Raw genomic sequence first — 13,128 nt, 5'->3', positions numbered from 1 at the left:
GGGCGCGGCGGGGCCCGCGGAGCGCGGCCCGGCATGGCTGGGGGAGTTAATGACTTTACAACCTGCCGGGTGGCGGGCGGCGACCCGCGGCGCGGCCGCTCGGCGGGGGAGGGATGGAGGGATGGGGATGGGATGGGGATGGGGTTGGGATGGGATGGGATGGGGGCCGGGCGCTCCTCGGGCCCCGCCGCGCCCCGCCTGCCCCTCGCGCCGCCCTGCCGCTCCCTGCTCGGAGCTCGCTCCGTGCGATCCTTCCCGAGCCCCCGCGGCCGCCCCGGCACCTGGAGCTCCCTGCGGAGCCACCCGGGCTGCCCCTCGCTCTCGGGCGGAGCGCTCCGCTCGTTCCCTCCCGCACAAAACTCCTTTGCTGCCCGATTCCTCCTTCCTGCCCTCTGGAGGCAAGCTCTGCCTGCCAGGGCATCCCTCTGCCGGGACAGAGCACAGCATCCCCAGGACACGGGGAGCTGCTCTTGCTGGGTGGCGCTTGAATCCCTACAATGGTTTGGGTTGGAAGGGACTTTAAAGACCATCTTGTTCCTCCACCTTCCACACCTTCCAATATCCCAGGCTGCTCCAAGCCCCATCCAACCTGGCCTTGGCACTTCCAGGGATGGGGCAGCCACAGCTTCCCTGGGCAGCCTGTGCTAGGGCCTCCTCACCCCCACAGGGAAGAATTTCTTCCCAATATCCCATCTCACCCTGCCCTCTGACAGTTTCACCCCATTCCCCTTTGTCCTGTCACTCCATGCCCTGAACAAAACCTCCCTCTCCAGCTCTCCTGGAGCCCCTTTAGGCACTGGAAGAGGCTGGTCTCTCCTTTCTGGGTTGCCGTGCTTGCTGGTGCTCAGAGGGCAGCTCTTGGCAGGATGCTGGCGGTGGCCGTGTGGCACAGCTCGGCCACTCCGGAGCTGCCTGCCGCGATCCGTGGCTGTGCAGAAATGGCATCAGGTGTCCCCGGCCCGGCTGCTGCCTGCCAGATGTGCCGTAATTAGTGCGGGGAGGCGATCGGGCCCTCAGCGCTCCCTCAGCGAGGGTTTCAGCCTCCCGGTGGAGGCAGGGAGGAGAGGCAAGGACAGGGATGTCAGCTCCTGATCAAAGCTGTCTGCCGGCACGGAGGGGAGAAGGGCGCGATCTGCTTCTGACCCAGCCCGGAAAATGAGGGTGAGGAGCACTGACAAAGAACACGGTTGTGCCTACAAAAGCAGGGAGGGGACAAAAGCTTCAGTGGGCTCCTGGCGGTCCTGCCCTGCTGCAGTGTAATGTTCCTCCGGAGCCAGCTCCTGCCCCACAGATAAGAAAAATTGTGGAGGGGCGCAGAGGTGGGGGAGAGGCTGTGCCTAAGCACGAAAAGGGGATGGCTGGCTCCAGCTGAGCGAGTTTCAGCAGTTTCAGCGTTTGATCTTCTCCAGCCCCTGTGCAAAGCAATGTCCGAGAGGAGCCCTGGCAGGCAGGAGGAGGCTCAGCAGCACGGATGATTTAAGGAGGAGGATCTGCCTGTGAGGCTCTGCAGGAGCCTGACAGGGCAAATCCAGGTGGCCTCCAGTGCTCTCCCCTCCAGGGCCCCTCCGTGCCCCTCTCTCCTGACCCTCCTTGCTAGTCCTGCTTTCATCCCCTGTCATCACTCCCGAGCCTCCTGTGCTCACAGGGCTGATACAAGTGCAGTGTGGAAGGCAGAAGGACAGTGTTTAAAATGCCTCTCTTGCCATTTCACATCCTGGGTTCAGGCAGTGTGGTTGTTTCCTCGAGGTGCAGAGGAGATTTTGAGTTCTCTCAGTCAACGTGGGAGCAAGGATATGGGAGATAAAGTAGTCTTGAGACACCCCCAACATTAATCTGTGTCTGGGAAGGTTTAGTAACTCAACTAATTAAATTCATCTTAAATCTTGTTAACAAAGCCACCACAACTTACTCTCACCCTCCTACTAATTTCCAATCCAATTATCTCATTTTTTTTCCTGCTGTCTTTATTCAGACCATAAAGTAAAGCTGCCACTTTGCACACGGGCCAGCTGGTTCTGCTGTGGGATAAGTTGTGTGTGAGCAGGCTGAGCCTCACCTGTGCAGCTGCCCTCTGTGGCCTTGCATTCAGCTCTGCCATCACAAGGGGCTTTCCCCTTGTTGCTTTCCAGTTTCACATGTCCTGCTAGCAGAGAGCAGGTCTGTACTGCCACCAGGCAGTGTTTAAAGATTCAGGAGTTTGAGGATCTCCCCTGTGGTAGCACCCATGGCTTCATCCCATCTCTGTCTCTCCATAGCCAGTGTTTTCCATTACAGGATGCCAGTCCTGTTTGGGACTGATTCACATTCATCCCTGCCCTCTGGAAGTTTCCTGGGATTATTTCAACCTCTTGTTTCATTGGATTTGGTTCCATCAGCCAACAGTTTCCCAAAAAATCTCCCAAACACAGTCAGGAGAGGCCCCTGGAATGGAGGAGCTGTGCTTGTGGCTGCTGTTGCATCAGGTCCTGATGCATTCTGCTCCCAACTCACCTGTCACAGGCAGCAGCTGCCTTCTCATGGGGAAAGTCTTGGGATCATAATTATAGAGGCTGGGAGTTAAGGTGTATGTGGGACTGGTGTGGAGAGGCCTTCAGGCACCTCTTTATTTCCCTGTGTGTGCTCCTGCTGCTGCCCAGCCTGCTGCAGGGAGCCTGCTGCTTGCCCCAGAGCAGGAGCAATTGGACTTTTCTCTCCCTGTGAGGAGGAACCTGTGTGATCCAGGCACTCTGCAGACACAAGCTGTGCCCAGGACTGTGGCTGATCCTTGTTTCTGCTGCTCTGGGCAGCCCTAAGGATTCAGCTCTGTTAACACAGAGATCAGGGGCTTCCTTCAGCTCAAGCTGTCATTGTCTGGCCAGGCCTGCTCCCCTGTGGACGTTGCCATGTCCTGGTTTTTGTTGTGCAGAGGGGTCTGAGTGGTCCCTGGACTGCTGGGCAGGGGATGGAGCAGACCTCAGAGGACTGTGAGCTGTGTGAGCTGTTTCCATCCCTTGTGCTCTGCTGTCCTGGTGCCTCTGCACTGGCTCCCAGAGGATCCTCAGCTCTTGAGTGCCCTCAGGAGGGACATGCAGAGCCTCTCCTCAGCCTCAGCACCACTGCACAGTCCAGCTGCAGCAGGGAGAGGCCAGGGGGATGCCTGCCATGGCTTAGCCCCCTCCCTCTGTGGGGAACACACTTTTAAGCTGTGTTCTTTGAGCCTTTTCATGGATCCACGTCCCACAGGCTGAGGCCAAGCTCCTTTGTGTGGTTCATTGTCCAGCTGCTTCCCCTGCAGAGGCTGAGGTGGGAAATAAAAACAGCTTCCAGCTCCCAATATCTGCAAATCTCAATTACAATGGAGGTTTTGTGGACCAGAAAGTGGCCGCCGAGGGAGCAGCCCTGGGGAGGGTTGAGCTGCAGATGAGCTCACAGGAGAGATGTGGCTGAACTGGGTTCACTCCTCCTCCTCTTCGTGCCCTGCCTCCTTCCAGCTCCAGCCCGTGCTGGTGCAGAAAGGTGAGGAGGGATGTGGCAGGAATGTCCCTGTCCCTGACCACTTGGACCACTTGGCTTTAAACACTGAGGGTGACAAAGCTGCATCAGCTCCAGGACAGCAGCACGTTCACAGGGATAATCAGCACTGATTTGGTGGTGGAGCAGACCAGGCTGGCCTTCCAGGGCTGGTTTTGCCTCTCAGTTGTGCTCCTGTGTAATTTTCAAGGTGATTTTTAGGATTGTTGAACATCCTTTCCTGCAGAGATTGGGACTCAAAAAACCCCCACCAGTGCACCTTTCTGCCTCTGAGTTTGTTCAGCTGCTCTCTTTGGACTCACTTTTGGATTCATTTGCAAGACTTAAAAAAGCAGCCTGGTTTTTGCATCAAAAACCAGCATTGCTGTACCTGGGGACACTGGATTTTCATGTAAATCTGTGGTGTGAAACCAAATCTTCTTCTCTATCACCAAACAGGAGATGGGTGATGTTTACTTCTGGCAATCAATCACATGGACATCCATGTGAAGGCAGGTGCCATTGTTATGGATGTTGTTGTCAGGAGACTGAAGAAAATCCAAACTAACAGGGTAAATCCTTTCTTTTCCAGACCTCTCTCTGTTTAGGCTAGAGCTGGGCAAAATGATTCATCACAAAAGTAAAAGTTTGAGTGTGCTGAAGTGGTGGAATATGAAGTGGAACCAATCTGTTGAAATGAGAAATATTTGCTTTTCATATTTCTGAAACATTTCAGTTGTCAGTGGATTTCAGCTTCATTTATTATCATTAAATATTATGCAAACCCCAGTGTACTTCAGCCAGGGTTGAATCCAGCAGCTCTTTGGGGGTTTGTTTTTAATTTTGCCTCAGTTGAAAAAGCTGCAAATATTTGCCCCAAACAACTGAGAAAAACGTTGTTTAGAGTTTTTCCAGGAAAAGCAAATATTCACTGTGTTTGCACAGCTACAGCCCTGACCTAAAGAAAACTTTGCCTAATATGATGATCTCTTTAGTTTAATGAAAATAGCTGAGAAAAAAGAATGGAATACAGTTAGACTCAAGTCTCACTTTGCTGGCTTCTTTCACAATCTCACCATTTATTTTTAAATAGAAATCCTGTTCCAGAAGCAAGCAGATATTTGTCTTTAGAAGGCCATAAAAATATCTCTGTATTGGAAGAACTCAGGTGGGTGACACTTTCAGCAATGGGGACTTGCATACCTGGGCTATTTGTTGCAAACACAGTATGCAAAATGGAGAGAGAGAACATTAAAATACAGATTTCCACCAAAATACTGGCATAGCATGATTAATGCTCTGCTGGTCCTTACATCAACACCCTGCAGAGCAGGACACAGTGATTTCTCTCACCAAAGTAGTGTACAGCAATAGAAAAGAGGGAGAGGAGGAAGCAATCTGCATCTTGTATCAAACCATGGGCTCCAGCAGGTGGTTCTCACATTTAGCCCAGTGTTTATCACAGTTAAAACCCCTGTGGTATCTTGTCTTCGTGTCTCAAACCAACCAAAAAGTCTGTTCTTTGAACAAAAACCCTCTCTCTTCCTTCATTTTGTCCCCTCCTCCAAGTTAAGGGCCACTAAGGTGCTGGGGCAGGTCAAGGCACACGGCAGGGGGAAAGAAGAGAAAGGCTGTGGTTTTTGGGGTGCAGGGCTGCACCTCCTTGAGCCCTTGGTGGGGCAGATGTGCAGGGCACTGTTGGCAGGAGACCCATCCCACACCAGGGTCCAGCTGCTGTGAGGAGCACCCTGATGTGCAGCTGCTGAAGAACACCGTGGTGCTGTGGATTTGTTCTAGTTTGCACACAGAGCCTGGCTCTGCAAGGCCACATCTGCTGCAGCTGCTCCCTCTGCACTGGCCCCTGGGGCTGCCCTTGGGTTATCAAAAATGCTGTGACCTGCACCTGCCCCTCCAGGTGTGCCTGAGCTGGCTGCCCTGCCCCACAGCACTGCAAAAACACAGTGTGGGGAAACCACAGTGCTTCCAGGACTTGGATTTCTCTTCCTAGGATGCAGAAGAGGAGGCACAGAAAATTTGTCAAGGAATTTTAGTGTTAATGGCAGAGATTTGGTCTTTACCAGCTAACCCAGCTCTGCTCCTACTTGCTTTGGGAGGTGCCAGAGCTCCATCTGCCTGGCAGGGATGCAAATGTACCCTTGGAGGGCAAGGACCTGGTGTGCTACCCTACATGGTTTGAAATACCAATGTTGACATCGACACTCATCAACAGAAGACACCTGGGGAGAGGCTGGGACAGGCTGCCAGCCCTGCACACAGACCAGAGATCCAGGTGAAGAACAATCTGTTGTGTGGGACCAAAGCATCAGCCTGAGGAGAGAGTCACAGCCTCTGTGTGGCAAAGGGATTGAGGGGACTTGTTTTAGAGAGACAAGCATTAAATTACATTGTATTATTCATATTATTCACCTGTGCAATCCCTTGAGGCTTCACACTATCACAGTGGCAGCAACTGTTTCTTTGCTCTGGTTCTAGAGCTTGTTCCCTGTCATATGGGATCCCCTCCAGGGATCCCTGCCATTAGGGTAGTGTTCAAGTGCTGACAGCTGGAATTTTTGGTAATTGATGTTTAGGGGATCTCTGAATTGCAGGTTTGTTTGAGGATCTGGGCTTTGCCTGGTGTCAGTCGGGCTGTGCCAGTGGGACACTACTGGGGCTGACAGGTAACACCCCTGACTAGCAAACTGCTTTTCTTTTTCAAGCATGCCTTCAAAATATTGAGCCTTGAGAAATTTGACCTTTCTGTGTTCCAGCAGCTCCCTGGATAAAATATATTGCAGGACTGATGTGCACAACTTTAGCAAGCTGAGGGGCAGGGAGAGATGAAAGAGCTGCTGAATGCCAGCATCTTTCTGTCACACTAATCGTGAACATTATTTGTCTATTTCTTGACAGAAACACTACCTGCCAGGTCCTGTTTTCCCTCCTGCATCCCCATACATTGATGTTCCTGCCAGGTCCTGTTTTCCCTCCTGCCTCCCCACACATTAGTGTTCTCCTGTGGAACTCTAAAACACCCCCTGTTCCCATCTCCCAGAAAGAAGTGTGTGTATCACCTCCAGGACTCAGCTGCCCAAATATCCTGGATCAACTTGTTCCTGTCAAACTCTTCCCAGGAACCTACAAGAAACAAACTGAAGAGATGTAACACCGGTGGTGCCTCTGCCTGTACCAGAGCCAGCCAGGAGCATCTTTCCAACCCTCCTCGGGGCTCTGGCCTCTTTTGTCCCTAGGCTTTGGCAGAGCAGCCCCACTCCTCGATGGTCGGCACGGGGTGAATGGGCAGGACCAGGTGGGAGATGCGGCTCCACAGCCCGCTCAGCTTGTCCGAGTCCATGCTGTCGTAGGAGCCGGGGCTCCTGGCGCCGGTGAACTTGGCCCAGAGGAAGTCACGGACCCTCTCCTCCACCTGCTGGAGGCTGATGTGGCTCTCCAGCACGTCCTCCTCCAGCAGCACCGTCAGCAGCAGGGCCACGTCCTTGAAGGCGGCGCTCTCGTGGTCGCAGTACTTGTAGAAGATGAGGGTGGCGCCGGCGGGCAGCAGCTCGAAGCGGTGAACCACGGCGGCCCGGCCGCCCGCCTGGAACGCCTCGCTCAGCTCCCAGTCCACCTGCAGCTTGGCCTGGTCGCTGTGGAGCGCGGCCTTGTCGCTGCCCTCGACGTGCACCGTGCTGCCGTGCACGGCGGCCGCGTAGCAGTCGGCCAGGCGGGCGCTGAGGCAGCGCAGGGTGCGCTCGGCGCGGCGCGGGGCCGTGAGGATGATGATGGCCGGCTGCGAGGGCTGCGACGTGTTCAGGTGCTTGCGCAGGAACTTGCGCCCGCGCAGCCACAGCTCGGGGCTCTGGCCCGGGAAGCTGAGCTGCAGCAGGTCGAACTGCGACTGGAAGGCCTCCAGCGTGGGGTTCCTGCGGGGCTGCTGGGAGCTGGAGGTGGGGCTGCCGAAGCAGAATATGCAGAAGCCCAGCACTGTGAGGCCCAGGATGAAAAGCCCTGTGCAGCAGGGAGAGACACAACACGGGGAACAGCAGTCAGTCCCAAGTGACCCGCAGTGACGTGCTGGAAGGTGGCTACAATGGCTATTTCTCCCCTCTCAGAGCTTCCCCCTGCACTAGGAAAGTGGAGCAAGTTGGTCAAGAAAGGTGAAAGGGCTGCAGGTCCCACTCCAATATGCCAGGTGAGGAGGCCGCAGCTCCAGGAAAGAGGGCAAGGATTGTGAAAACCTTCCTGAGGAAATTGCAGCTGCCCACAAGCTTTCCTCTTTTCCCCTTTCTCTGTTTTTTTTAGGTTTGTGGCTGTTCAGAGCACCACATATGGAGGTGTCTGACCCAGGTAAAGTGCTGCTTTCACTGCCCTCCTCCATGCTATGAGTATACAAAGGCCACTGTGCTTCTGCTCAGAAAACAGAAGGTGCAGACACAATGCCTTGTGTCCCTCTCCAGGCAAAGCAGTCTCCTTCTAACAGGAGAAATGTGTTGATGCAGATCAGCATCAGTGTTCTGCTTAGAGAACAGGACAGAGCAGGGCTGGGGAGGGGGACCCTCAGCACAGCAGCCCCCAGAGCTCCCAGGACACCCCAGGGCACTCACAGCATGATGACCACAATATGCCAGCTTTTGAGGCTGAAGAGCTGCAGGGGAAGCTGCCACTATAGGCTTGAACTGAGCCTGTATTTAAGGGGATGTTTTTTCTTTCAAACTCTCAGAAGAGGCTGTGAAAGGTCTCGAGAGAGAAGAGTAATTAAATGTGCTTTATTACTTGCTCCTGGAGGATCAGTGCCTTCTGGTCGATGAGTAACATGCAAGGGAAGCTTCTTTTCCTCACCTTTCCACAGGAGGGACTTTTTGGCCTTCTCCTGCTCTCTGGTTTGGGTGGTGATGTTCTGCAGGGAAGACAGAGTCTCTGGTTTTGGGGCTGTGTCCCCTGCAACAGGAGAAAAGAAATGTGTTGCTCAGTGCTGAGGGGACGGGTAAATGGAGCTAGAGTAAGCAAAGCAGGAGCTCTCAGCTGAGGAAACACTGCTTTGGGTTAATACTGCCCTGAGTCTTGGCTTTCTCCTCTAGGGCTGGGCAAGGAGAAAGACAATGCAGAGTGCAGTGTGGCTTCATGCCTCTCACAGCAAAACAGGAACCAAAGAAAGAGGGAAGCCAATTAATTTCTTATCGCTTTCAACTCCAGGGAAGTGACAATGGCTATGAGGGATCTCAGCCCATTGCTCTAGTGCCACTGGGACATGCAGGAAGTGGAAGAGCAGCAGTGTGCAGCCCCCAGCTCACCTTTTGGTCTTTTCCTTAACGTGCCTTGGAACTCGCTCTCCTGTGTTTCTTGCCCTCTGGGTGGCTCTGGCTCCCAGTCTGGGACAGTGGCACTGCTGCTCTTCTCTGCCAAGTGGCCCCTGGGGACATCTTCCACACCAGTCACATCCAAATGTGTCACTTCACTGCCAGAGCTCCGTGCCTTGCTTGTTGATGAGACATCTTCCTCTGCTTTGCAGAGACTTTCACACTGCCCAGTTTTCTCCTGGTGCTCCTGTGGTTCCTGGTGGACAGGGCTGTCTCCTTTGCTTTCCACACTCTCATGGCCCAGCCCAGCTGTGGGGAATAAAATGCACAGACCTACACTTCGTCTCTTTTAGCCCAAGAAGCAGGAACCCTTTCTCCTGCTCTGCCTCCTCTGAGGCAAGGCCCAGGTTATCAGGCCCAAGGGTGGGGAGAGACTCACCTTCATCCAAGTTCTGTTTTTCCAGGGGTCTTTCTGAGACACCTTCTCTTGTCTTGTCAGACTCTTCTGGCAATACTTCAATTTGCTGGGCAGGTTTCTCCTCTAATGTGGGACCAGCTGAACCCAGGAGTGTTGTCTCTGGCCCACCAGCAGCTGATTCACACACTGCAGACTCCTCCTCTGGTTTGCAGGATGTCTCAGGCCATCTGCTTGTCCCTTGGTGCCCAGGTGTTTTCTGGGTGGGCCTTTGGTGCTCAGGATGCTCTGCTGTGCTCCCCACCTCAGCCTGGGCTGGTCCAGCTGTTGGGATCAGAGTTCACAAGCCCAGTGAGCCACGCAGGAGTGAAGAATGCCCAGTGCTTTACCACCACCCACACAACTCCCAGTTCTGGCTCTGCAGAAACATTTACCCCCAGTGACATGGGAGAGAACAGAGTGACCAGAGGTGAGAAAACTCTTGGGTTGAGTGAAGGGAAGGAGGGAATCAGGATGCAAAGGCATCACTCACCACCTCCTGCAAGCAGACTGATGCCAGGCCAGTCTCCCAGCAATGGCCACCTTGGAAGCCACCCCTTTCTCCCTTTCTGTCTTTGCCCCATTTTTTTGGTGCTGAGCATGATGCTATATTGTGTTCAACCACCCTTTTCCCACCTTGGGTCCCTGCCCAGCCTTCTGCACACCCCAGGGTATTTGCTGGGCAAGGACAGAAAGCCTTGATGCTGTGTTCAGCAAAAGCCAAAACACTGCTCTGTTTTCAACATTTTTTTCTCTAAACCCACAAATCCAAGCCACAGACCTTACAGCTGCCATGCTAAAGCTAACTCAATCCCAGCTTATGTCCTAGGTGGGATGGGCAGGCAATTCCTTCCTTCAGTGGTAGGATATGTTACCACATCTTCCATAGACAGTGGATTTTCACAGATAGTGATGGATTTGAAGAATTCCTAAGGCTGTTGTTGAGTACAATTATGCCAATGCACTTCAAGCATCTGTCTGAATGTAAATGATAATTCTGCTCATGCTCTGTCTCTGTTTTTCTGCGCTGGAGCTGCTCTCCCAAAGAGCTATGGCAACATTTAATTGGAAACAAACACTGGAGCATAATTCAATAGAGAGATCCTGCAACTGAACAGCATCTGTGACATATTCTGACTCTCACAGAACCAAAGTGCAGCTCAAATTTCAGGCACTATTTGTGAAAAATTGCTTATGAATGATCAAGCACTGCATAAATGATTATGCTATAATTAGCATAAACACTGATTAAAAGGGCGAGGAACTCCCTTCTAATTTGAAAACAGAGAAAAAGCTGCACTTGTCACTTGTCAGAACATGATTTTTACATTCTTTGTTGCTGATTATTACAGTGACACTTCTGACTATCTAGGACAGACCTGAGCTGGGGATGGCATCGCTTTATCACTGACACACTCATAGGTACTCGTCATAACAAGGCTCCCACAGAATGTAAGTACACGGTAGAAACTGAAACATGAGGAACTTGGAGATATCCTGCTGTTCAAGCTGGGCACAAACTACTCCCTGCCCTGCCTCTTCCACAGTTTCTCCAACCAGAGGTGGTGGAAAACTGGTTTATTATTTAAGCATTTGTAGATGGGAAGCACCAGGTTGTAGGGAACAAAGCTCTTCCAGTGTGGATCTCTCTCTTCAGCATTCCTTGTGCTGCCATCTTAGGACACAGAGTCTAAACCTGTCGCAGATCAGAATCTAAAACTGAAAGTAACTTGTTCATCTTTCACCCTTTAAAAAATGACAGCAACTTGCTTTCCTTGGCCTGGAAAAGATGGGATTCTTTACTGGTTTATTTTTCTTCTGCACAGGTTTCTCATGTCACTGGCAGCAAAGGGATTTTCCTAGATGGAGCAAGCAAAGGATTCACTTACCTCCAAGCAGATCCACTCTCGGATTCTCTTCCATTTTCCTTTTCCCCTGGAGCTCTGCCTTCTGCTCGGTTTGGTTTCACTTTCTGGGACGTTCATAGGGAGCTGTGTGTCCCTGCTGTTCCGGAGGCTGACCGAGTCCTGCCCTCCTCACAGCCACCATCCCGTCCTGCTCCGGCCAACTCCAGCTACACGCCCACAAACCTGATAAGCAGAAATACCGTGAATCACGGTGGGCGAGGCTCCTCCTCCGTGATTCCCAAGGTGAAAATGGGAGGATACGAACCTTCAGCCCGCGGGCTGTCAGCTATTTTGCTTCCCGTCCGAGCAGGGGTTAATGCACACCGCATTTATCGTGGGACATGCCAGGGGGGTGAGGCACTGCTGGCTCATCGCACGGACGCCAGGCCGGAGCGTGGGGCTCAGCAGGCTGCCCCGGGAGCTTTTGGGGCTGGTAGCTCGCAGCCAGGCCGGCACGGAGCGATGCCCCTGCTCCTGCTGTTGTTCCCCCTGCCTGCTTCCAGCGTGTGGGATCGGGAGGCGATCCCACAGAACCCCCCCGCGGACCCGGAGCCGCAGCCTGAGTGAGCCCCGCACGCCTCCAGCCATGATTCCCCCGGCTAAAGCCCTTTGGGACAGGGCACAGACGGAGCCGGGCTCGCCGGTGTCAGCCAGGCTTTTCTTGGAAAACTCCCAAGAAACTTTCCCCGCTGGAGAGCGGTCCGTGCGGTTTTCCGCACAGGAATCTCCAGCCCAGCCTCCGAAAGCAGGAGCTTTTCGGCACCGGGGGATCCCTCGGCCCCGGCAGTGTCCCCACACACGGTTTGGGGCTGGGGGGTGCAACCGCTGCCCCGCCGCCCGTCCCTCCCCTCCCTGTTCCCGATGCTGACGCTCCGGCAGGAGAAGGAAATCAGCAGAACAAAGTGGGGCCGCTTACCCAGGCAGGTTCGGAGCCGGTCAGGGCGGCGATCAGCAGGAAGAGGCCAGCGTTGGCCTTTCCCCTTGCCCTCCGTCCCAGAGGCCCTTTGGTGGCAGGGCACCAACGCACACCCTGAATCCTCCGCTGGAAACGTGACGGTGAACCCTGCCCTTCCCTGGCTCCCGGCTGCCTGCTGGGAGCTGTAGTTTTCCTTCCCGCAGTCCTTCTCGGGAGCCTTCAGGAAACATTGACTTCCTTTTTTTAGCCGTGTTTCCGCGACTCTGTGGCTGTGCGCTTTTTTTCAGGCGCTCTGCATGACTGGCGGGTTCCTGCGTTCAGTAACACTGTTGCTGATTGAAGCAGGAAAACGATAGCGAAAGGAGGGAACTGGTTTGAGAGTTGATTTAGGAAAAGTACTGCAGGAAAAGTCACCCAAACACGGAGGCAGCAAAGCCCGGACTCTGGAAATGTCACGTTGCCAGTGCACGGAGGCTGGGGAGGATGTGACATGGAGGGTCTTCAGCATCAGCCTGGGGGAAAGGGATGCGGAGCCCACCCAGCGTCCCCAGAAGTGGGGAGAGGCTGTAAAGCAGGAAAAGGTCTGAGAATGTGTGAGTCAGCCCTTGGCTTCATTTAGGCAATGCTTTTCCCAAAAAAATCCTGTTCTAACTCGTGGTGCCTGCAAGGGGGCATGTATGGGCATGGGAATGTTCCAACCCCTTCCCTATTCCTGCCCAGGACGTGTTTCATGGAAAGCAGCAGCATGGAGCACTCCAGGGGAAAGGCAGCAGCACAGGGAGCAGCAGAACAGAGTGAGCCTCTGAAACTCAGCTTGCTGCCTTTCACCAGCATCCCCAGAGGAACCCAGCAGCAAATGGCTGAGACAAAACACAGGGAAAGGCAAATGAGGCAGTGCTGGAAAGGAGGGGGCACTGAGTGGCTGGGACTCATCAGTCTGGGGAGCAGAGGGCTGACAGGGTGGATGGGACTAATGTGTTAGATTTGTTAAAAAAACTTCAATTTGACTGAATTTCCCTGCCACACTAGTACTGGAGGCACTTGTAAAACAGGTAAGAGGCTGGG

The 13,128-nt window shown here is 53.6% G+C and overlaps 1 protein-coding gene across 2 annotated transcripts; it reads right to left on the bottom strand.

Moving 5' to 3' along the window:
- Nucleotides 1–4,527: 4,527 nt before the first annotated feature.
- Nucleotides 4,528–12,176, bottom strand: LOC131086837 (torsin-1A-interacting protein 2-like). Of its 2 annotated transcripts, none has more exons than XM_058030068.1 (6): nt 12,064–12,176; nt 11,130–11,330; nt 9,226–9,525; nt 8,781–9,095; nt 8,263–8,427; nt 4,528–7,497 (listed from the first exon to the last, which is right to left on the bottom strand). In XM_058030068.1, exons 2-6 carry the CDS (start codon nt 11,161–11,163, stop codon nt 6,737–6,739), a joined length of 1,575 nt encoding a protein of 524 aa, XP_057886051.1. In that variant the 5' UTR covers nt 11,164–11,330; nt 12,064–12,176; the 3' UTR covers nt 4,528–6,736. The 2 variants fall into 2 exon arrangements, with proteins under 2 accessions (XP_057886051.1, XP_057886053.1); XM_058030070.1 differs by having other exon boundaries at nt 8,329–8,427.
- Nucleotides 12,177–13,128: the final 952 nt, after the last annotated feature.

Source organism: Melospiza georgiana, chromosome 9 (assembly GCF_028018845.1).
Source record: "Melospiza georgiana isolate bMelGeo1 chromosome 9, bMelGeo1.pri, whole genome shotgun sequence".
Classification (NCBI taxonomy): domain Eukaryota; kingdom Metazoa; phylum Chordata; class Aves; order Passeriformes; family Passerellidae; genus Melospiza; species Melospiza georgiana.
Note: the sequence above shows the minus strand (reverse complement) of the source record. Positions and strands in the feature narration are given on the sequence as shown.

Bases quoted from the DNA above. Each gene is read 5' to 3' on its own strand.
- LOC131086837 (XM_058030068.1), bottom strand. From the start codon at position 11,163: ATGGAAGAGAATCCGAGAGTGGATCTGCTTGGAG. The intron at 9,526-11,129 runs GTAAGTGAATCC...TGATCCCAACAG, and splicing joins GAGAGTGGATCTGCTTGGAG to CTGGACCAGCCCAGGCTGAG. The intron at 8,428-8,780 runs GTGAGCTGGGGG...CTCCTGTTGCAG, and splicing joins GTTAAGGAAAAGACCAAAAG to GGGACACAGCCCCAAAACCA.